This window comes from Eleutherodactylus coqui, chromosome 4 (genome assembly GCF_035609145.1).
Source record: "Eleutherodactylus coqui strain aEleCoq1 chromosome 4, aEleCoq1.hap1, whole genome shotgun sequence".
NCBI classification, from domain to species: domain Eukaryota; kingdom Metazoa; phylum Chordata; class Amphibia; order Anura; family Eleutherodactylidae; genus Eleutherodactylus; species Eleutherodactylus coqui.
The window spans coordinates 251,517,186-251,541,000 of NC_089840.1; the positions used below are offsets into that span (position 1 = coordinate 251,517,186).

General features: G+C 45.2%; 1 protein-coding gene across 1 annotated transcript in view; it reads left to right on the top strand.

Annotated features, from left to right (window-relative positions):
- The first annotated feature begins 1,623 nt into the window (after positions 1-1,623).
- HOGA1 (4-hydroxy-2-oxoglutarate aldolase 1) overlaps positions 1,624-23,815 on the top strand; it is a 32,302-nt gene continuing 10,110 nt past the window's right edge. The window contains exons 1-6 of the mRNA XM_066598836.1: positions 1,624-1,667; positions 1,848-2,107; positions 5,880-6,008; positions 9,921-10,048; positions 11,930-12,064; positions 17,377-17,473. Coding sequence (XP_066454933.1) covers positions 1,894-2,107; positions 5,880-6,008; positions 9,921-10,048; positions 11,930-12,064; positions 17,377-17,473 — 703 coding nt within the window. The 5' untranslated portion in view covers positions 1,624-1,667; positions 1,848-1,893. The remainder of the gene's footprint in view (positions 1,668-1,847; positions 2,108-5,879; positions 6,009-9,920; positions 10,049-11,929; positions 12,065-17,376; positions 17,474-23,815) is intronic.

The window sequence follows — 23,815 nt, forward strand, 5'->3', positions numbered from 1 at the left end:
ATACAGAAGTGTATACCCCCACTTTGTTTCGCGGGACAACCCCTTTAAGAGAAAGGAAGGATTCAACCACCTTCAGCCCTTTTATTGTGCGTCCTGAGATGCAGACTTTGAACATTTTCTTTAGATCATTAGAATAAGTCTTTCAATGTGTAACCGTGTTTTACCTCCAGAACTCGTGTCTGCAGTCGCTGCACGCCGAGCACAGTGGGGATGGTCACCATACGAATGTCCTACATACTCACCGAACTAATGGATGAATTAAAAAATAAGTCTTCTCAGAACATCTCACTGCTTCCGGATGCAATCAGCAAACTCCGATTGTGGAGCACATAGGAAAGGAATGTTTTTGCAAAAAAAAGTTGTGAATAAAGATTCTTCAGTGACGTATTCTGCAACCTTCTAATACACATTGGTCAGATTTATTATTAAAACTTTGACGGGTTTCTGGCAATACTTGCACCATGAAAATGTTTTACGTGGTTGTCAATACATTTTCATGTGCTTCTAGACACTTTTGGATGTTTTTTACAACTTGTCTGGCAAAGGAGAGTAACTTTGTGGAAAAGAGGGTTTGCCTAAATGCAAAAGCTTGCCAAACTTTGCACAATTTTAGTTGTAAACTAAGTCACTCATAGGTGATATAAAATTAGACTAACCAGTCTAAATATTTACCAGGTTTACCATCCAGCTTGTTCCGTCTAATTAGACAATGGGGCATATACATTTGTTTCATCAGCGCCATCTCCATGTACTAGATAAAAATCTACTTCAGTTAGAAACTGCAGTAGGTTTTTGCTATAATCTGTCATTTTTGGTGTAGATTATAGTAGAAGTACCAAGATACACGCTGCTACACCCCCTAAAGCTGGGGTCCAATTTTTGCAAACAAGGCGTGTGCACCAAAACTGTGACCTCTGCCAGAATTTAGGCGTTTAACATTAATAATATAGGCCTCACTATAAATCTTGCAATGTTGTGGGAGCTTCCTGTGACCCCCTTGTGTGTGCGGCCGAGCATTATCCTGCTGCCTCTTGCAAGCCGCCATGAGAGGAACACATGTGGCTGCAGAATGTCCTGAACATATCGCTGAGCTGTCATTGTCCCCTGTACCACTACTAGGGGTGACGACTGTTGTATGTGATGTCCCCCCAGACCATCACACCAGCAGGGGGCAGTGTGCCGCTCCACAGCAAAGGCAGGATTGAGGCGCTCACCCCGAGGTCTCCAGACACGAACGCGGCCGTCGTTAGTTGAAAAAACTAAATCTGGATTCATCGCTGAAGACTGGGGTGATTCATCGCTGGGGTGACATCTCCTCTCTGCGTCGTAGAGGCGTCTAGTGGTCAACAAGCTCTACACAAGCGGAAGGAGAGATCACTGCACATGAGGAGCCTCCGAGAGCCTTTTATAGGCCAAGGGTGGGACCAGTTTTAGGGCCTCAGGTGACAAGACTGTTCATTTAAGAGTGTATTTAGCTCACGGAGGATTGCCTAGTTCGGATACAGTTGTATCCATAAGAATGACTAAGGCCTATAGGGTTTTCAAGAGTTACTAAACCCTACCTCTCCCAGAATGCATTGCATCAGTTTGCAGGCACTGAACCAGCAGAGGGCTGCAGGAAGACTTGAAATTTTTTGCAGAGGCCGCAGAACAAGGCAGCTGAGAAAGTATGTAGCTTTTACAAAAGTGATAGTCTGATGTTCTGTACACAGCGCCAAGCTGCCATCTTTGTAGCCCTGGTGATAGTCAGCAGGATTGATGTACAGCTGAAGCTTTGCTTGTTTGTATCATGTCTTGAGTAACACGCAATGCATGATCAGTCTGCATTAATGATTAACTCCTTCCAGGCTCTCTGACAGCTGGGAGAAGTCACTGAGGATCACTGCTGTAGACATGCTGCTCAGGACTCTGCTCCCAGCCTGCATGAGGGGATTCTGCAGCCCTGGGACCCCCAGGTTTATGCACAAGCTGGCTAGCACTAAAAAACCTGCGCTGGACATTTCGGGCATTTACCCTCCCATAACAACCCCATTCAACGACCGGGAACAGGTGGACTATGCCAAGCTGGATGAGAACCTGCAAAAGTACTCAAGTATCCCGTTCCGAGGTGCGTACATCAGATCCAATTTTTTTACATTATTCTGTGCCCCTTTAATGCTAAGCCACGCCCCTTATTTCCCCCTCACAATAGTAGTGCCTCCAAGGCTGGTTTCACAAGGGCGGATCATGATATCACCGCAAGAAAATCGCGGCAAAATCGCGTCTTTGTTCCTGTAATTTTTTTGAGCGCCAGCGCTGCTTTTTCTCGTAAAAACATTGCTGCCGCTTGCGATTTTCTTGCGTTTTTTTTTTTTGTAGCGTGAAAGTCAATAGGACTTTTTAATGTTAAAAACGCATTGCACAAAATCACAAGTTCATAAAAAGGTGGCTTCATAGGGAAACAAGGGCGATTAAAAAAAATTGCAAAAAGAAAGGACATGCTGCAATTTTTTTTATTCCTTATCGCAACATCGCATGAGTGAAAACATCGCAAATGTGAAGGGAACCATTAAAAATCATTGGTTTATAATTCTGCGTTTTTACTCACTCTCGCATTGCACAATTTTACCGCCCGAATGAAATCAGCCTATGGGATCCTCTCACTATAATAGTGCCCCACAGTGACCCTTTTATAGCAATAGTGCACCTCAGTGACCCCCCCACAGTAATAGTGCACCTCAGTGACCCTCTCACAGTAATAGTGCACCTCAGTGACCCCCCCCCACAGTAATAGTGCACCTCAGTGACCCTCTCACAGTAATAGTGCACCTCAGTGACCCCCTCACAGTAATAGTGCACCTCAGTGACCCTTTTATAGTAATAGTGCACCTCAGTGACCCCCTCACAGTAATAGTGCACCTCAGTGACCCTCTCACAGTAATAGTGCACCTCAGTGACCCTTTTATAGTAATAGTGCACCTCAGTGACCCCCTCACAGTAATAGTGCACCTCAGTGACCCTCTCACAGTAATAGTGCACCTCAGTGACCCTTTTATAGTAATAGTGCACCTCAGTGATGCCCTCAGTAATAGTGCACCTCAGTGACCCCCTCACAGTAATAGTGCACCTCAGTGACCCCCTCACAGTAATAGTGCACCTCAGTGACCCCCTCACTGTAATAGTGCACCTCAGTGACCCCCTCACAGTAATAGTGCTCCTCAGTGACCCCCTCACAGTAATAGTGCACCTCAGTGACCCCCTCACAGTAATCGTGCACCTCAGTGATGCCCTCAGTAATAGTGCACTTCAGTGACCCCCTCACTGTAATAGTGCACCTCAGTGACCCCCTCACAGTAATAGTGCACTTCAGTGACCCCCTCACAGTAATAGTGCACCTCAGTGACCCCCTCACAGTAATAGTGCACCTCAGTGACCCCCTCACAGTAATAGTGCACTTCAGTGACCCCCTCACAGTAATAGTGCTCCTCAGTGAGCCCCTCACAGTAATAGTGCTCTTTAGTGACCCCCTCACAGTAATCGTACCACTCAGTGATCCCCACACAGCTCTAGTATACCTCTAAACACTAGTCAGACACTAGTTCTACACTGTAATTGTGATTACAGGGAAGTTACCATCAGTGATAGTGATTACAGTGCAGTTACCTCTAGTGATCACAGATGGAGTTGTCTGTGATTGGGGACATCTATTTTTATTTTTCTTCTCTCTGGGCCCAGACCGCTATGAGAACTTTTTCCAGCCACAAGTGATCTCTTCACAGATTCCAGATCCTGCCTCTACCCCCAATACTCCTCTCAGTAATCCCCCTATAGTACTAGTACCTCCTTGAATGGTGCTACACTACAGTTCCCTGCACAGCCAAGTGGCTGGGGCCCCACAGTGCTCAGGAAACCAGTGAAGGGGCCACAGCGCTAAATCAGAAGGCTGCAGTTTTCTTGTGCCTACATAATACTTCTGGCTCATCGCAGCATCTTCTGGTAGGACCAGGGTCTGACACAATAAGTGGCCTTCCCTCTAGTGAAAACAGGGTCCATAAGATCCAGCAGTCTGACGCCGACACTGAATACTATTATACACTCAGAGATATAACTTGACCAATGCAAAATCTCTAACACAACTCCATCTGCTATGTGCCAACTATATTAATGGCGTCTTCTTATGGGGCAAGAGGACCCCATAAGCATCATGGTTCGGGTGCAACTAACACCTCTGAATCCCCTATGATTGTGCTATAGTGCCCATATAATGCCAACAAGAATACAACACACAGCACCATTATGTGAGCTTATGAGAAGCCACAAAGGTACATATTTAAAGTGGTCGTGTCAAGATTGAAAGTTTTCCTCTATCTACAGGACATAGGATAACCTTTTGATCGTGGGGGGTCCGATAACTGAGATCCTTTCCAATCTCAAGAATGGGGATACCGAAGGTACCCAAGTGAATAGAGCTACCGTTGCGCTGCCTTACCATTCATTTCAGTTGGAGTGCCGGGGATAACCAAATTCAAGCGCTTGACAGTTTCCAACACTCCCACTAAAATGAATGGAGCGGCAGCATACATACGCAACCTCCAGTCCATTCATGCACAGACCTTTGGGACCCCTGTTTTTGGGATCGTTGGGGATCACTGTGGTCGGACCTCCAACGATCACAAAGTTACCCTCCATCCTGTGTAAGGGATGATTTTCTAGTTTCTCACTCTCCCTTCAAAGAGTTGGAAACTCAAGACGTCCCTTTATTAGCCAATCCAGACAGTCCTTAAGGAAACTGCCTCAAGAAAGACCCCTTTAAAATCAGCCCAATATAGTGATAAAGCCTCGGGGCGACTGCCCCTTCTGCCCCCCAAATTTACTGCAGGAACCTGATGTCGGGTGTACTATCATATATTGTTGTGATTTACAGGAAGGTTAAAGAGGTTAGCCAGGATTAGGAAAACAGCACCACCCGAATTCATGGCTGTGTCAGGCATTGCAGCTCATCCTTATTCAAGTGAGTACTGCAATACCATACACTGCCAATGGACAGGTGCGGCACTGTTTCTGGAAAACAAAGAAAGCAGATCCTTATTCCTAATCCTGGATATCCCCTCTAAAAGTGTCCTCATTATAAGCATGTGAAAGCTGAGACTGGCTACATAATAAGACCCGCCATCATGTGAATGACTGACATAACACGGCTCGGATCGCTCTGCGGTATTCGGTACTGCCTAATGGAATCACGCTGACATATGAGGCATTAGCAGGGTGGTATTATCACATTATCACTTTGCGTAAGTATTAGATTAGATTAGGGCTCTTGGCCAAATTTCATGCAAGTGAGTTATCTGCTGGAGATGTCTTTATTAATTACTCTCTTTCAAGGGGTTGTACAGAATTAGGCCTCATGCACACGGCACGCACGGATTCTGTATGGGGAATCCCGCATGGAATCTGGCCGTGACCGCGGCGGGTGACCCTGCGTACCTGTGTGCGTAGGCGGCGGCGTCCGAGCAGACCTCTCTTCTTCCGGGTTCTCTGTACTGCGGATGGTCCGCACAGCTCGCTGTTGGACATACACAGTAAAGATTTTTTTTTTTTTAATCCAAAAACAGCTCCCCACTTGTCCACAGGTTGTGTGTGGTATTGCAGCTCAGCTCCATGCACATTATCAGTTAGAACCCCACTTACCAAACATGACTAGCACACAAGACTGAATTGGGATCATCAAGCAGCAAGTTATATTGGCAGATCTACACACTTTCCCATGACCGCCTGATAATCCAGAATATTGGATAATCTGACAACTATCAGTTTACATTGTTGCAGAATTAAAGGGATTTTACTGTACAAGTAGTCATGTAGACATTGTATAACTTAATAGTCTTGTTTCCTTCCTGCAGGTATAGTTGTCCAAGGGTCAAATGGAGAGTACACTTACCTGAGCAGGGAGGAGAGACTGGAGGTCGTGCACCGGGTCCGTCAGAAGCTTCCTAAGGAGAAGATTCTTATGGCCGGGTCAGGATGTGAATGTATGTATCATATAACCTTCCTGTAATATCTATCCCATATATGTGTAAAGCCAGCTGTAGACATAAGTATTGTAGACTGATCTGACTCGAAAAGGGGGTGCGTGCAAAAAGAAGGTCCTCGACATTCCCGGAAGTGTGCACAAAGGAAGGTCCCCGACGCTCCAAGAACAGTTGCAGCGCTCAGCCAATCACAGGCAGCGCTCAGCCATTCATTGAATGACAGCTGAGCACTGCCTCTGATTGGCTGAGTGCAGGGACCAAACACAGGCAGCGCTCAGCTGTCATTCAATGGCTGAGCGTTGCCTCTGATTGGTCACAGAGCTCAGCCAAGCAGACACAGCCCTTTCAGCAGACGGGGATTTTAAATCACCGCCTGCTGAAAGAACTTCAGAGCAGTTCAGGAGGATCAAGCTGCTAGATGCGCCTGAGCCCTTGCAGCGGCGGAGAGGTGAGTATATATTTTTTTAATTTTTTTACACATTCTAGGGTTGTGACACCTGTGGCAGGGGAATTCTTCATCCCCTTGTCACTGAACACTGTAACAATGCTGTCACAGTATTCAGTGATGAGGGGACTCCCCGCGGAGATGCAGAAATCCTCTGCCACAGCTGTCACAGCTATAGCAGAGGATTGCGATCTTCATTTGTATGTTCTCAATGGGGGCGCTGCTGCTGCTTCATTGACCCTAAAGTGAGACCCAAAAAATCCTGATGCCGCTGTTAGTTGTGTTTTGCAATCCGCTGTCCAATTTTTTTTACTGATGCAAAAATCGGACATGTGACCACTGCCATTGAAAAGCATTGGTTCTAATAGATGCAAATCGCAAACGCAAAAAACGTCCATCTGACTGAGCCCATAGTGTTATATCAGTGCAACCCACAGTATGTCCATAGCACTGCCAACCACAATGGTCTCCTAACAAAACTGCTATCAGAATGCCACCCACAAGGCTCCACATTACCTGACACGGTGCTCCCATAACAGAGCCTCCAATAATACTCTCAGCTTCTGCCCCCATAACATTAGCAGCCAAGGTAACCTTCACATTAATGCTACAGTACCTCCAATAGTAGTAGCAGTCACAGTACCTTCATAATAGTGTATGCGGTTACCATAAAGGGTTAAAGTGTGCTATAGCAATGGATGGTGAGGTACACCAAAATTTGCACCAAATTTTAGAACATGGGGACTGATCATGCTCAGAGGACATATATTGATGCTGTTGATTGATGCTGGATGCTGGTATCCAGAGATAGGAGGCTGCTGAACTGAGGGACCGAAGACTGCTTGGAACTGCGAAAAGAGAAAGTTTATGCTACAGACCCAACCTGGTGGACGCATCAGATGGACCCAAGAAAACCATAGTAGAATCATCCTCCCAACTTTGGACTAGCCTAGGCCGGTGGTAGCAACTATTCCTATGTGACAAACTGTAAGTAAGGCCGGCCTCAATTACGAAATTAGGCGTGCACACCATTAGGGACGCTATTAAGTAGCCAACAGGCCTATTAAAGGAGCTTCAAACTGCTTTGAGATGAGTAACATTGAGTGAACTTTGCTACACACACTGCAACTGTCAGACTGAGATGATATACAGAAAGCAGTGTGTGATCTGACGATTAGATACATAGTCAAGCAAGTTCGAATCCTGTGTTCTCAGTAGACCATATTGAAGATTGGTAAAAAGTTCATTCTTAAAGGTGAACTGTGCGTTGCGTTCCGTGATTTGTCTTTCTGTTCTACAAGGCTGATGTGTTTACAGAAATGCTCATACTGTTCTTCCGGCATTGTTATCGTTCTGTATTAAGTACCAAGTATTCTAAATCCTAGGACTTAGTTAGCTGAAGTGACCTCAGGTAAGTCTACGCTAAACGTTACTTGCTTACTTGTTCTTATACCAAGATTTACATGCATATTTTTTTATTACTCCTTCTGCTGCATCGTATCCTGAATCTGTGTCGCAAGACCATCCACCTGCGACAATAGCGCCAGCCACGGTACCTCCATGACAGTGTCGCCCACGGTACCTCCATGACAGTGTCGCCCACGGTACCTCCATGACAGTGTCGCTCACGGTACCTCCATGACAGTGTCGCCCACGGTACCTCCATGACAGTGTCGCCCACGGTACCTTCATGACAGTGTCGCCCACGGTACCTCCTAACAATGCCATGCACAATGCTCACATAACAGTACTGCTATCCGAGAACACATCTGGAGCTCATTAGCCACTTTAATCGGTACGCCTTTGTTTCCTAACATGTCCTGTGGGCAGAAAAAGTACAGTAAAAGTTGGAGGTGCGAATTGTGGTACCTCTTCGTAAGTAGGGAGGTCTGCATACCCCCTACAGCTGCCTATCACTAGTGCAGTCCTGTCCTGCGGCACGGTCCATACACCTATAGTGTTTAACCAGTTATTGCCTGGGGACATATATCATTATTATCAATGAGTATCCAAAGAGTGACCAGTCTGGGAACACTGGTCGAATATGGGGTCCAATCTGATCGCCTATGACTATCTTTAGTCTGTTTTGTATGTACGGTACGTCTACATTATTATGGATGGAGATGGAATCTACTGTGAGTAATGAGAGTCAAAGTTGTTGCCACAGATAGAGGATCGGCATAATTTGGACAGCTGCTGAAACGGGAGCTCCCAAGGACAAGATGCGGATTTGATGAGTAAATTGAATTTCCCTTCAGGGTCTTTTATCCTCTTCCCAGTTATTCAATAGCTGCACATTTACAAGGATATAAGGGCATGTTTATAAAACCGTGTCTGATGGGTCATTATGGGTAAAGAGGCTATTTATAAAGGGGTTATCTGATTGCCTAGTAGGGAATTCTGAGTTAATGGGGAGTGGGGGGGGGGGGGGTGCTCTCGATTCTATGGCTACAAAGTTTCTGGAGGTCCCAGCTTGTCCATGCATCCTGGATAGCCCAGGCATTTCAATGGCATTGTGTAATACTCCACTTCTCCTGCTGGCACGCTGCAGTTAAATTGAACAGTTCCTGTCAGGTTACTCCTTCAGATGACGGCTGATCACTGTGGCTCTGAGCAGTGGGACACCCTGTAATCATTTTTTTCGTCTATGGACCCTTTTGGGGAAAGAGGAATTGTCAAAAGAAGAGAACTCCATTTAATAAGATGTCTCCCCTAAAGTTGAAGAGCTCTAATTTATTTTCATTAAAGGGGTTTTCCACTAAAGACATTGTGGGTCCGACTGCTGGGAATCCTGAGAGTAATGCACCCTGAATGCCCCATGTGAATGGAGCAACAGGTGTGCATGTTCAACCAGGGGCCTTGTGTGGCACAGAGTGTTAAGGCAGCAGAATCCTAAGCTCTCGCTCACAACCTGAAGGTTGCAGGTTCAATCCATGCAGGGTTCAGGTAGCCGGCTCAAGGTTGACTCAGCCTTCCATCCTTCCAAGGTCAGTAAAACAAGTTGGAATAAGTTGGAACTATATAAATAACAAGTCCTCTTCAACCACAGCTCCATTCACTTTTACAGGATGGAGGAAGATGGCCAAGCTCAATAATCTTCCTCTGTACCATAGAAGTGAATGGAGCAGCAGTCGAGCATCTATCCAGCACTTCATTCATAAGGCATTTGGGATTGCAGGAGTCCAAGCAATCAGACATTTATCAGACCCCTGGAGTATGTGTGCATATTTTCCAACATTTAATTCCCCATTCAAGGGACATTTTAAGCTACACCCCTGAGGAGTGCCTATGAAACATTGCAGAAATGCTCACTTTGGGGCCCATCAGCAAAAAAATTTTTTTTTTTAAATCACATTTTGACTATATTACTAGTTTCAGATCTTCTTCCAGCTCTCATTTAACTATAGTTTGATTTTGTTTTGTATGCCTTTTATGTTTTAAATATTTTTTATTTGTACTATTCCAAGCTACACAGGCCACAATAGAAATGAGCCGTCAGATGGCAGAGGCTGGAGCAGAAGCCGTACTTGTGGTGACACCGTGCTACTATCGAGGCAGAATGACCAGCGCTGCTCTGGTACATCATTACACTCAGGTATTGACCTTAATTTACATTGCCAGGGAGTAGCTAGAGGGCTGGCGGGGAGTTTGCCCCAGGTGCTGGGTGCCAACAAAACGCTCTGCATTGGTGGGGCTATTTGATTAATTAAACGGGTCATTTTACGAGTTTAAATCCCATAGAATTCAATGTATGCTATTGACAGATCCATTCCTTTACTCTAGTGTACATCTGGCCATAGGTTGATATTTCAAGACCATTTAAATGGGGTTCCCAGGAGTAAGCTATTGATGATTTGTCCCCCGGTTAGGTTATCAATAGTTGATTGGCAGTGGTCTGCTGCTCAGGATCCCCACCGATCAGCTGATTGAAGTGACAGCAGTGAGTGCCATTTACATCTTAGCACATTCCAGGCACAGCGCTGTACATGGTATAGTGGCTGTGCCTGGTATTGCGGCTCAGCCCCATTTACTTGATTGGGATTGAGCTGCTCTCAGGTCACGTAACTGATGAACGTAGAGTCACAGGCCTGCAAAAAGGTGGCAGTACTAAAGGCCCATTTACATGCAACGATTATCGCTCTAATTTCATCCCGCCCTTTCCCATTGCAAAGAACCAGCGGGTAGGAGAGCAGTGGTGAGCCTATGATGGGGAGGGATGGGAAAGGGGCAATGGCCTGGTGAGCTAGGCGCATATGCGCCAGGCCCCATGCAGTGTGAACGGGCGCACAAACATTAGATTTGTGTGCCTATTCACAAGTTTCTATGCGCCAGATGATAGCGTATATCGGCCGGCCGTGAAAACGCTGGCCAATATACGCCCGTGGGAAAGAGCCCTTTGAAAGATTGAACAACTTTAGTGGAGGGGTAATTGTTCTGCTACAACTCGATGATTACTTGTTTACTCATGCCAGCAGAAGACTATGACTTATACATTAATTAAAACCCTGCTGGCCAGAGATTCCTAGTATAAACACACTCCCACCTGAGCAAACAACATATACAGTGTTTACTAGCTAATGAGGGAAATGGAGAGGATTTCACACGATGATCTGTACATTTAAATGCCAGCATTGATATGCAAAAAAGCTGTTAATTGATTCAGTCATTTGTTCGTTCTAATGATGATCGTTGTGTGTAATTGGGGCTTTATCCGAGTTCCATAGCCTCTTCAATCAGCTGATCAGTGGGGATCCCGAGCATTGGAGCCTGCCTGCTATGAAGCATTGATGACCTAACAGGAGAATATGTCATCAATAGTTTGTCCCATAAAACCTCTTTAGGGGTTTATTGAGATGTTTCAGTTAAAACTACCCTCCGGTTTCAAGACAAAATTCTGTTCCAGGACCAAAGGGGGAGGGAAGTATATTACTCGCAGATGTTCTTCTCCGCCATTCAAGTCTTCTTTTTGGCTATCGAAAGATGGCTGAAAAAATCTTCAGACTACCCAATCCACACAGTGCTTTGGTAGTGTTAGACTACTAATAAACTATACCTGCTCTCCGATTAGCAAGAGCTGCTCATGTGATCAGAACTGGCCAATCAGAGAGCAGCACATAGTGTGCAGTAGGTAGTTAGAAAATTGTGGCGGTCATCTTGGGCTTCTGAAAATGGCGCCTTAAGTTGTTGGATCGGAGGGGCGGCAGAGAAGAACAAATATAGGTAATATATCGGCTCCCATCCCGGGACAAAATATTGTCCTAAAACCGGAGGGTCGCTTTAAGTTGTGGTTTTTACTGCAATTAAAAATGCAGCAGTTTTTTTTGCAAAATTGGAGCAAAACTGTAGTGGCGACGTGACCGAACCTCTGAATAAATCCTAAATGTCCCACCCAGGAGGGCAGTGACTGCAGGTTATATGAGGGCAGGTATGTTCCTGTGAACTGCTTGCAAGAGTTTATCACATTTCTTAACTTCAGGTTGCAGATTCTTCCCCCGTGCCTGTTATCCTCTACAGCGTGCCCGGAAACACGGCGCTGGACCTGCCCCTGGATGCTGTTGTCACTTTGGCCGAACATCCAAACATCATAGGAATCAAGGACAGCGGAGGAGATGTAAGTCCCATATTAACTGGCCTCCATGCTGGATGATGTATATTTGGAGGTTCCATCTTATGCAACCGTAATCGCCAACCTGTCGTTCCAAATGTTGCATCACTACAACTCCCATCATGTACATCATGTACAACTATTGATGACCTATCCTGATGATAGGGCATCAATAGTATTTCCATGGAAGACCCCCTTTAAAGGGGTAAATGGGTCATTTGGTTCATATACGCCTTTTCAAATACCCTATGGGCCATTATGAGTTGTAACAGGGGGTCCTGCATTTGTAGGCTCCATCATTCAGCTAGAAAAGAGAGTGGAGTATCTATCTGAAGGACCCAGCACATCCATGTATTAATTCACAACACATTCATTTTAATGGGAACCGTGTAATGCTTAATTTTTCCTGTGGGGTCGCTGCAGGGGAATTGAATACTTGCTGCCAAGGTCCCCAATCAGTAGATCAGTAGAAATCCAACTCCTAGGATTTATACAGATCATCACAAGGGCTGCATGCCGTTCATTGTTTACACAGCGCCGTACTTACTTTTGTGGCTTTGCCTGGTACTGCAGCTCATTCTGCTGATCAGCATTGGTTATTTCAGTTGTTCGTAGCTTGCAATAGTTCTATCCTTGCTGTAACAGAAATCAGTTCTGCATGCATGGACATCCTGCTGAGTTTGTTCCTATATACAGCAGCCAGTTTGGATAAACTAAGCTGCAGTGTAAAGCATGTGGGAGGGACAGAGCAATAGTTTGCGCTCTCATGATAGCATAGATGGATGTAGACTGCAGCTAAGGTTACCTTTACATGGGATGACTGTTGGGCGCACAAGCACCCGACAGCCGTCCGACTGACTATCTCCCCTATGTTTTCACACAGGAGCGACAGTCGCTCAGAGGTGAGCAAAAAAGCCAGGCAGCCCCAACAATTGAGCAATTGTTGGTGGCCATGCGAACACAGGATGACTATTGCCCAAACTCGCTGTTTCCAGTGATTAGTCAGGCAACAATCGGCCGGGGTAAAGGCACCTTTAGTCAGAGTCAGTGATCATGGCTGTATGCTAATTAAGAAAACGAAAAAAGCAACCATCAGTGGAGAAAATAAACCAGGTAATTAGAGATGTGTGACGTACATACGATTTTTACGTCCAGCACCGCACTTCCGCTTTACTATAAAACTGCAGTGTTAAGCTTAGGAGCTAAAAATTCTTCCATGTCTATTAACAAGTAAAGTGTTAATGGACGACCTGAGACTGTCACCTAATAGGACGTGGATGAGAACAAGTCCCCGGTCCACAGCCTGTCTGCGCTAATGGCTGCGCTGCCTCACTGTAGACGGAGGGAGAGGAGAACATGGATTTTTTCACTAGTCTCTTTCTTTGTCTTTTTTTGTGTTCCAACTAGAGATGAGCGAGCGTACTCGCTAAGGCAAACTACTCGAGCGAGTAGTGCCTTATGTGAGTACCTGCCCGCTCGTTTCTAAAGATTCGGGTGCCGGCGGGGGCGGGGAGCGGCGGGGGAGAGCGGGAAGGAACAGGGGGGGGGAGATCTCTCACTCTCTCCCCCCGCTCCTCCCTGCTCACTCCCACAGCTCACCGCTCTCCCCCGCCGGCACCCGAATCTTTAGAGACGAGCGGGCAGGTACTCGTAGAAGGCACTACTCGCTCGAGTAGTTTGCCTTGGCGAGTACGCTCGCTCATCTCTAATTCCGACGCGTTTTTATAATGTTTCTCAGTTTCTTGTTGACATTATTAGGCCTTTTTCACTTCTGTACATAAATATCAAAAAAGCCAAACAGTTGTTAGTTATAAGGCGCAACCCAGGAACATATAAGAGTATACAACCGTGTAGTCTCTTAACTTCTCTGTTTTTTGTAGAACCGGCATCTATACGCGTTTCGAAGCTGTCAGGCCTCTTCCTCAGTATCTGCTGGGGCCGTACGTCAATGGCAGAGAGTAGCGCTTTTAATGTTATTTTTTTTTAACCCTTTCCAATCCAATTTGTATCCTGGTTTTCCTAGGGCGCTTACTCTTTTTCTGCCATTATACAACAGTGCTATCTGCTGGCTAAAGCCAGTACTGCATGAGGTGACATGTTGGATAGACTCAGACAGCAGAGAGGCCAGCAATATACAGTAAGAGAACCCCGACGGACGTCTTCCAACATCGGAGATCTATAGCCTTAAATCGTAATGTCTTAAGATATCAGACAGTGGATTGGAAAGGGTTAATGTAAAAACAAATGAGGGTCCTTTCCATTTTTTTTTTCTATTTTAGTGGGAAAAAAAACACATTAGTCTGTGCTATTTTTTTCCATTAATAAAATAGAAAGCAGATGGAATGGAACCAAATTGAGCATATCAGAAAATCCCATTGAAATCAATAGGAAGCAAAATCAAACTTTTTTTCCTCTTTTGCTTCTGATGGAACAGCAAAATGGAAAACAAAAACACTGATGTAAATGAGCCCGAAAACACACAGAGGAATAAGATCATCATGGAAGACAATATACAGCAGTACTGAGCAGTGTGGATGTAAATAAATAATTCACTATTATCTCTAACAGCACATCTGTGGGAGTCTCTGCTTCTCTTCTCCCCCCAACTCTCTCCATAGACGTCTAAGGGCAGCATGAGTGATCAACCTCCTCCACTTTGTTATCTCTGTTATTAGCGATGAACTTTACTTGACAACAGGCAGTGGACAGCAAATTAGTAGAAAGGGAAACCACTAGTGGCCAGCGCTTTAGAGAGATTTTTCAGTACGTTATTTCAAAAGTTAGTCACCTTTTAGGTGCTAGAGCTTTTTAGGCCTGGCCCAATATTGGTAGAGAGGTTCTAATGTGAAGTATAAAGTTAATGAATATCTCCCTTTAGCATTTAACATGAAGCTCCGCCTCTGCTTATCATTGCTTGCATCGTTGTCACATGCAAAACTTAGCATCTTAGTGTTACATCGTCATTAAAGTTTTGGTGTTTTTCCTTTTTTTTCTTATATGTGCAGAGTATCTAAAACTCTCTTAAGAGATGGAAACCACCAACAAGCTGTTCTTCATGGATCTTGTCTTATCATTATTATTACCGTTTATTTAGTCTGTGCTATGGTGTCTTCATGTTAATAGGCTCGGGGTCGATTTTGATGCAACCCCTTTAAAAAGTATCAGGTAGTCATGTTGAAGCACATCCTTTTATAATCACACAAGCCATAATTAGTATACAAGTATATTAGCCTACCTGCTGATGGTTTCCAAAATCAGTTTATTTCTGCTGAAAGGCAAAAACAGTAAAAGGAAAGGTAAATAAGAAGTTGTAATAACGGAAGAGTAAGTACATAGATGTTCATATATTCTGATGTTTCCCAGGCATTGGGCAGAGAGTCAGCGGCCTGACATTTTCAGATGTGGCCTTCATCCAAGGGATATTTGTACTGCTCAGGGACGTCTTGAAGTCTCTGTTTGGAGATTTTTTTTAGCTGCCTGAGCTCTAGTATACGATTACTGAGGACTCCAAGTATCAATGATTCATTCATCTGGTCAATTAAACAAGTCATAAAGTCTCATTTAATGAGTGGTCCTACAAAGGAACCCCTTGGAATCAGTCTTTTAAGATATTCTTGAGTGGCAGGTAGAAACGCAGAACAGCTCGGCTGTTTCCATAACTCCCATAGAAGTGAATGGAGGGAGTTGAGCACATGTATGGCCACCTCTCCATTCATTCTTCTTGCGGTCTTGGTGGCTGGCAGAGAATAGGGATCTGCATCTATCAGACATTTATGGCATACTCCAAGGTGGAAATACCCCTTTAACCGTTCCTCTATATATTGACCCTATACATGGTCTACATAGGGCGGACTTGACGCTGCTTTTCCTTAAAGACTGCAGCATTTATAGTAGCAGCAAAGTGTAGGAGACCAGCTAGAGGTGCCAGCAGTGTGTGTCCTGCTTGGCACAGTAAAACAGCCCAGGACTGTGGGAGGGGGCAAACAAAGAACAACACTGAAAGTGGCGGAGGCCGTTGCTGGCCAAAGTCTCTATGCTGGGGAGCTCAGAGGCAAAGCTGGAGAGCAGCACCAGAGGCTTCCACAGCTGCAGGGGATGTAGCATTAGAGGTAACGGGGATACCGCAGGACTGAGAGAGACTGCAGCCGGAGGAGCTCAGTACCACCACTCCCAGGTTTGAGCAGAGAGGATACGGGCAACAACCCGTGAAATTATGGTCTACGGCCTTTGGAGTGCCTTGTGCTTCTAGCAATAGTTTGGAAGAGCTTATGGCCTGGCGTCAATGAAAGGACTACATGATGTAAGGACCAAGTGATAGCGGGCCAAGTGTGGTTGAAGTGAATTTTCCACCATGGAGTAGTAAGTGGAGCCCCATGAATCGCTCGGTGTGCTCACTAGTAAAGACTGTGTTTGAAGGGATCATGGTAGTTCGAGGGGTAACAAATTCACTAGTGACAGATTAGGAATGTGTGGCACATAGTTTAGATACTAATGAGTCTGCGGATATACATGTGGGATGTTATAGCATAGCAGGCCACCTGACCGGTAAAGTTCGAAAAGAAGTGTAGTAGAAAAGACCTTGAGGTAAAGTATGGCGTCAATGAAGTTGAGTGTGCCTAGTGTAAGGACGCAACCCGTAAGGGGCAGATTGGGTCGAGTTATGGGTATTTACTGAGACGGCGTTGGCCAATGGATAGTATGCGCTATGAAGGTGACTTGCTGCTGCCAAAGGTTGGACGCTAAGTACCACATACTTATTAGGGATGATGTTTCAAGCAACGTTCAAGTAATCATCACCCTCCTATGGAGTGACAGAATTAACTGCCATTGTTCAGTTTTTATATGTGCCGCCTCCGTCTGTCACCGCCGCGCCGTACGGGAATACCACCACTTGCTTCACCACCCTCTATTTGTACTGACCTGGTTCAGTGCTCGTTCATTACACACCGGGGTCATACAGTACAATCAGGAAGGACTAATATGGACTTTGCAAAATAATATTAAAAAAAAAGTCTAACCCCAGCCGTGAGTGATTAATGTGCTTCATTGCCCTCTAGAGATGGTGGTCATCGACTGCTGCACCTCCCGTGGCCTGTAGCGTCTGGACTCTGATAGCATATCAAATCCTAACTCCAAAAAAAGTTCATTGACTTGGCTAGTCTGCCCCTGCCGTAAAAGCCCGGAGCTGCGTATTGTTATATAGGTCAAGGAGATCTGATGACTCCTGTGTATCTAAGTCGTGTAGCGATAGGGACAGTGATGATGTCACTAATGCAGAATAAACAATGACGTCATCATTCTTGCTATTTATGTTACAGATCACACGCATGGGACTTATTATCCACAAAACCCAGCACCTGGCCTTCCAGGTGTTATCTGGATCTGCCGGCTTCCTCCTGCCTGGATACGCAATTGGTAAATATAATCAAAATCCACATTTTTCTCATTTTAATAGGAGACAATATTAAACACCACAAAAAAAATGTTTTCGTCGCTTTTTTTGCTTTATCTTCACTTTGTGACTATTTGGTACATTTTTTTACATTTTGTTATATTTCCCATCATTCTGCATTCAGTACCCCGAAATGACAACAGAATGTTAGAAATCTTTGTAATTTTGTTAAAAATTAAAAACTATCATTTTGCATTGAGATAAGTATTCACTGCTGTTTCTTCGTACTTGGTTAAAACACCTTGGGCAGTGATTCCAGCCTCCAGATGTCCTGGGTCTGATGCCACAAGGTTTGAACACCTTGATTTGGGGATTTTCTGCTATTCTTCTCTGCAGATACTCTCAAGCTCTGTCAGGTTAGATGGGGGCCGTCTGTGGACAGCCATTTATAGGTTTGTCCAGAGATGTTTGATTGTTTTCAAGTCAGCACTTTGGCTGGGCCACTCAAGGACATTCACAGAGTTGTCCCTAAGCCACTCCTGTGTTGTCTTGGCTGTGTGCTTAGGGTCATTGTCTTGTTGGAAGGTGAACCTTCTGCCCAGCTGAGGTCCCTTGTGCTCTGGGTCTGGTTTCCATTAATAATCTCTCTCTACTTTGCTTCATCAACCCTGACCGATTTCCCTGTCCAACATTATGTTACTGCCACTACCAGGCTTCACTGTAGGGATGGTATTGGGTGATGAGCAATGCCTAGTAGAGATGAGCGAGCACGCTCGGTAAGGGCAGTTACACGAGCGAGCCTCGTGTAACTGGGGACAGACTTCTTTCTGGCCATTGAGCCATAAAGTCCAGATTGGTGGAGGCTGCAGTGATGGTTGACCTTCTGGAAGTTTCTCCCATCTGCACACTAAATCTTTGGAGCTCAGCCACAGTGACCATTGGTTTCTTGGTCACCCCTTTTACCAAGACCCTTTTTGCCCGATTACTTACATTGGTGGTTCGACCAGCTCTAGGAAGAGTCTTGGTTGTTCCAAACTTCTTCCATGTCAGAGTGATGGAGGCCACTGTGGTCTTTCGGTGCAGCAGAAACTTTATGTACGATTTTTCAGATCTGTGCCTCCACGCAATCCAGCCTCTGAGCTCTTTGGGCTGTTCGATTCCTACTTATGGCTTGGTTTTGGCTCTGATATGCATTGTGAGCTGTGGGACCTTATATAGACAGGGAGTGTCTTTTAAAATTATGTCCTGAATTTCCCACAGGTGAATCCAATCAAGGTGTAGAAATATGTCAAATATGATCGAGAGAAATGGGAGACCCCAGAGCTAAATTTCAAGTGGCATACTAAAGGGTGTGAATACTTATGTCAATGCAAAATGTTAGTGTTTCAATTTTACAAATTTACAACGATTTCTACTATTCACTTAGTCATTACGGGGTTTTGAGTGCAGAATGATGGGGATAACTTGATATTTTTTTTTAATTTCCACAAGGCCACAACATAACAAAATGTAAAAAAGTGAAAGTGTCTGAAGACTTTCCGGATCCCCTGTATGTCATCACGTTTGAAGTGTGCTGGGAAAGAAAAGCATGTAGCTAAAGTGATAATCTGAGTGTTTGAGCAGCAGGAGAAGAGGGTGTTGCTTTTATGTGGGAAAAGTGATCTGTGCGCTCTTGTAATGATGTTACTGGGCACAGGCTGCCGTATGATGGAGCAATGACGTTGGGTGAATGGAGTCGAGTGTGAAGTTTCAGCCTGAGAGTACTGGAGAGTAGTAGAGTATTTCAGGGGAGATATGTTCATATTTAGAGATGAGCGAACGTACTCGTTTAGGCCGATTTCGCAATCGAGCACCGCTTTTTTCAAGTAACTGACTACTTGGGTGAAAAGATTCGGGGGGCGCCGGGGGCGGCGTGGTGGAGCAGGGGGTAGCAGTGGGGAACAGAGGGGAGCTCTCTCTCTCTTCCTCCCCCCCCAATCCCCTCTGCAACCCCCCGCTCACCCCCGGCGCCCCCCGAATCTTTTCGCCCGAGTAGTCAGTTACTCGAAAAAAGCGGTGCTCGATTGCGAAATCGCCCTAAACGAGTACGCTCGCTCATCTCTATTCATATTGTTAGAGGCAGTAGCCTATCCATAATGTGAGAAGGTGAATGGAGACAGTTAGGGGATCACAGACTCCTGTGCCTAATAGGTGAGGGATCCAGAGGTGATCTAATAAATTGATTCAAAAAATGCGAATATAAACGTCGGCACTCCCATCTGGCAAACATTCTTAACAAGCTGGAAGCAGCATGCAATGCAACGTTTCGGCTTTGCAATTTACAATTTTTGGCTTGAAAAAAGGTCATTTGCAGACCCGAAATGTTGCATTCTACGTTGTTTACAGCTTGTAAATAAAGTTTGCCTGACGGGAGTTCTGACGACTATACTTACATTTTTATGGTGCACTTTGAATGGATGTGGACCTTGTGCACCCACAAATATTTGAGGGATGGTTGCGCTGCTTCAAATTCTTTGTTTTGGTCATGTGCATCTCTATCCATTAAGCTAGGGCTGCATGCAGGGGCGTAACTATAAAGGATGCAGGGGATGCAGTTGCACCCGGGCCCAGGAGCCTTAGGGGGCCCATAAGGCCCCCCTCATTTATATAGGGAGACCAGTACCATATGAATAAAGCATTATAGTTGGGGGCCCCATTACAGGTTTTGCATTGGGGCCCAGGAGCTTCAAGTTGCGTCTCTGGCTGCATGGCACCTTTGGCTGTGACACAGGTTGCACGGCAAAAGGTCACAGTGACCTGAACGCCACTTACAGATTGAAAGAAATCCACATTTTGTTTTTAGATTTTTTGCAATCTGTGAGTCCTGGTCACAACTACTTGCGAGCTGCAATGCGACCGCATTAATTTTAGGGTGCCTACCCACTAGCAATATTTTTTCCTGCGATTCGAGAGTGATGATTATAAAACCAATGATTTCCAATAGTTTCATACTCATTTGCGTTTGTTTTTCTTAAGTTTCTCAGTGCGCAGAAAAAATCTGCAATATCGCTCAGTGTTTTTAATGGGCTGGTGGCAGCCTCATTGAAATCATAGGAGATGAAGGAATCCTCTGCCACAGCTGTTGCAGAAGCCTGTGATGTTATCCCATTTCTTTCAATGCGGTTGGCACTCCTGCGGCCCCATTGAAAGAGGTGGGTTGCAGGCAACTCTCGCAGTGATTAGTTTTGGGGAAGGACTTGAAATATCAGCCCTTCCCTAAAAATCATGGCTAGCTGTAAAAAAAAAATATATATACTCACCTAGAAGAGCCGTCCTGCTCTTCTCTCCTGCCCCGGCAGTTGTCTTCTGTGTTCTGGAGGCCAGGGATTGAAAAATCCCAGCCTCCAGGAAGCGCTGGTCTCATTGGCTGAGCGAACAGCCAATCACATGCAGTCTTCAGTCATTGATTGACAGCTGAGGGCTGCCTGTGATTGGTCACATAGCTCAGCCAATCACAGGCAGCCCTCAGCCATTCATTAATGAATGGCTGAGCGATACCTGTGATTTGCTGAGCACTCAACCAATGACACTAGAACACAGAAGACAACTGCCGGGGCCGAAGAGGAGAGTCGGACGGTTCTTCTAGGTGAGTATATTTTTTTTAAAACTCTTTTTTACAGCTAGTCATGGTTTTCAGGGAGGAACTTATATTTCAAGCCCTTCCCCAAAAATCATCGCTGTGGGCGTTGCCTGCAACCCATTGTTTTCAATGGTGCTGCAGCACTGCCGGACCCATTGAAAGAAAAGGGATAGCATTACGGACTTCTGCCACAGTTGTGACAGCTGTGGCAGAGGATTCCTTCATCCCCGCGACCCCCGCAGTTATCCTCTGCCATAGCTGTCACAGTTGTGGCAGAAGTCCGCGATGTACTCCCTATGTTTTCAACGGGGCTGGCGCTGCTGCTGGCCCCATTGAGAAGAATGAGCAATATCGCAGCGTTTTCTCTGCACTGCGAGGCACTCGATCTCGCGTCGCTAGGGAAAAAACCGCTAGTGGGTAGGCACCCTTACTTGGATTGCGAGGTCACAGGGCAACACTGCAATCTTTGGCTGCAAGATCCCCATCTTTGCCAAAGTCGTTGTCTAGCCCTAGCTTTAAAGGAGTTGTGCCAAGTTATAAAGATATCCCCTATCCACAGGCTATGGGGTAACTTTATGATCAGTGGAGGTCCGAATGCTGGGACCTCAACAGATTTGTAGAACAGGGCTTCAATCATTCCTCTATTGAATTCAGTAGAGGTCACGCAGGTGCGCTGCCACTCCATTCACTTAAATGATAGTGCCAGAGATCAAGCACTGTCATTGAAGTCAATGGAGCAGCGATATGCGAGTGCGACCTCCACTTCATTTACTAGGGGACTGATTGGAGCCTTGTTCTCGGAATCTGTTGGGGTCCAAGTAGTCGGATCCTCACTGATCATAAAGTGATCCTCCATCCTGTGGATAGGGGATAACTTTATAACTTGGAAGAAATCCTTTCATGTGCACAAGAGTAATGGAAACAGCCAAGCAAGTAGCACTTGGCTTTTACCATACGTCCCATATACACCAATGATTAGAACCACCTCTTCATCTACTGATAGTAGAGTAAATTGGCAAATGGGGATTGTAGAACCCACCTATAAGATCTGAAGTATCTGAGGCATATCTTGTAGCTGGAAATACCCCTTTAAGCTACAGACAGAGCAGGAGCTCACAGCAGCATAGGAGAAGGATGTGCTGATACTATGGGAGTCAGTGATGTGTCCACTCCTGAATTGTGTTAGTGAGGACAGGCCTGCATGCCTACTGACTGAAATCAAAATAGTGCAAGTATCAGGGTTAAATGCGTCCAGCAAATCATTGGTGTAGTCTGGGGTTTATTGTAGAACTAGGGCAGAATTAAAAGCTGCCAACTATAAAACTTCTTCATAAAGTCTGCAAGTGCGCTTGGAAGCAGAGTCGTCCTCTGGGAATATCACACCGTACATCACCTGGCTCACTCGCTCTTTCAGAACATTTAGGCATCTGGTGATTTTCTCACATTTATTCTTTTTCTGTAGAAGCTCGATGTTTTGAACAACTTTAACAGCAATTTTTGAACTCCTGGAAGAAGCTCAAACCTTTTTTCTCATATATAAAATGAATAACCTTAAAAAAAAAATACTAGTTTTGCAGTAATCTCTCCGGAAAATAGTTGTCTTTATTTCCCCGGCAGTGCGAGGTAACATCTCTGGTAGTTTAGGGTCTTTTGAAAAGTTTGGTTCAGCTGGTTCGCCAAACTTTGGCAAAAAGTTTGTTTTTGTCTGAATTACTTTTTCAAAACCACTAGTTACATAATTATCTGCACTATGTGAAAGTTTTTTTTTTTAAATACCCTCCCTATGACTTTTACTGTAAACGCTGCAGAATTTTTGCTTGCAGTACAAGGCAAGTAAATGCCATATAACAAAATTTCCTTCCCATGAAATCTAATTTTTCTGCTGTGGAAACTGCAGCGCTCGATGAACCAATAAGTCATTCAATGCGATGACTGTGATTGGTTCATTGAGCGCTGGCTCTGATTGGTGGTGGAGCGACGTGGCTCAGCCAATCCCAGCCAGCACTTCCTGGAGGCGTGGTTTTTGAACCTCCAGACCAGTCAACGCTTGCTGAAAACTACAAGCAAGTCTGCTGGAAATGCAGAGGAGACGTGCGGGGAAGCAGACGGCGCCTCTCAGGTGATGTATTTTTTTTTTCTTAATGCAGAATCGGCTTTTTTTTAAGACTCAAACAGTAGGCCTTTCTACTGTAAAAGCTGCATCGCACCGCACAAAAAACGCGTTTTCATGCGATGCAACACATAGGAAGAGTCCATGGGGCAGCATGGGCTACAAAATATTGCGAATCACGGCTGTATAGTGCATGCTGCAATTTTGTATTCTCGCAATGTAGCAGGCTGCAAAACATCGTTCATGTGAAGGACCTATGAGCTTCAAATACATGTGATTTGTAGCACTGTTGCATTGTGAGAAAATTGCGCGATTTTGTTGCCCGTGTGAAACTGGCCTAAAAAGTATGTTCACACATAGCAGCAAAATCCACATTTTCGCATTAAAAAACGCATAAAAATCTGCACCGTTGGTACAGATTTTAACTTGAAACCAGCTGCAGATCTGCAGCTGACTTCAACCTGAACAGTACTCCAGTCACCTCACTGCAGCACCGAAAGTGCAGCGCTCATCCATACCCAGTTGATGCAGTCACTAGCGGATGCCGGGGGTTGGATATGCGCTGCACTCTCAATGCTGCAGTGTGGTGAGAGGAGTGCTGTGCAGATCTGCAGCTGATTTCGAGTCAAAATCCGC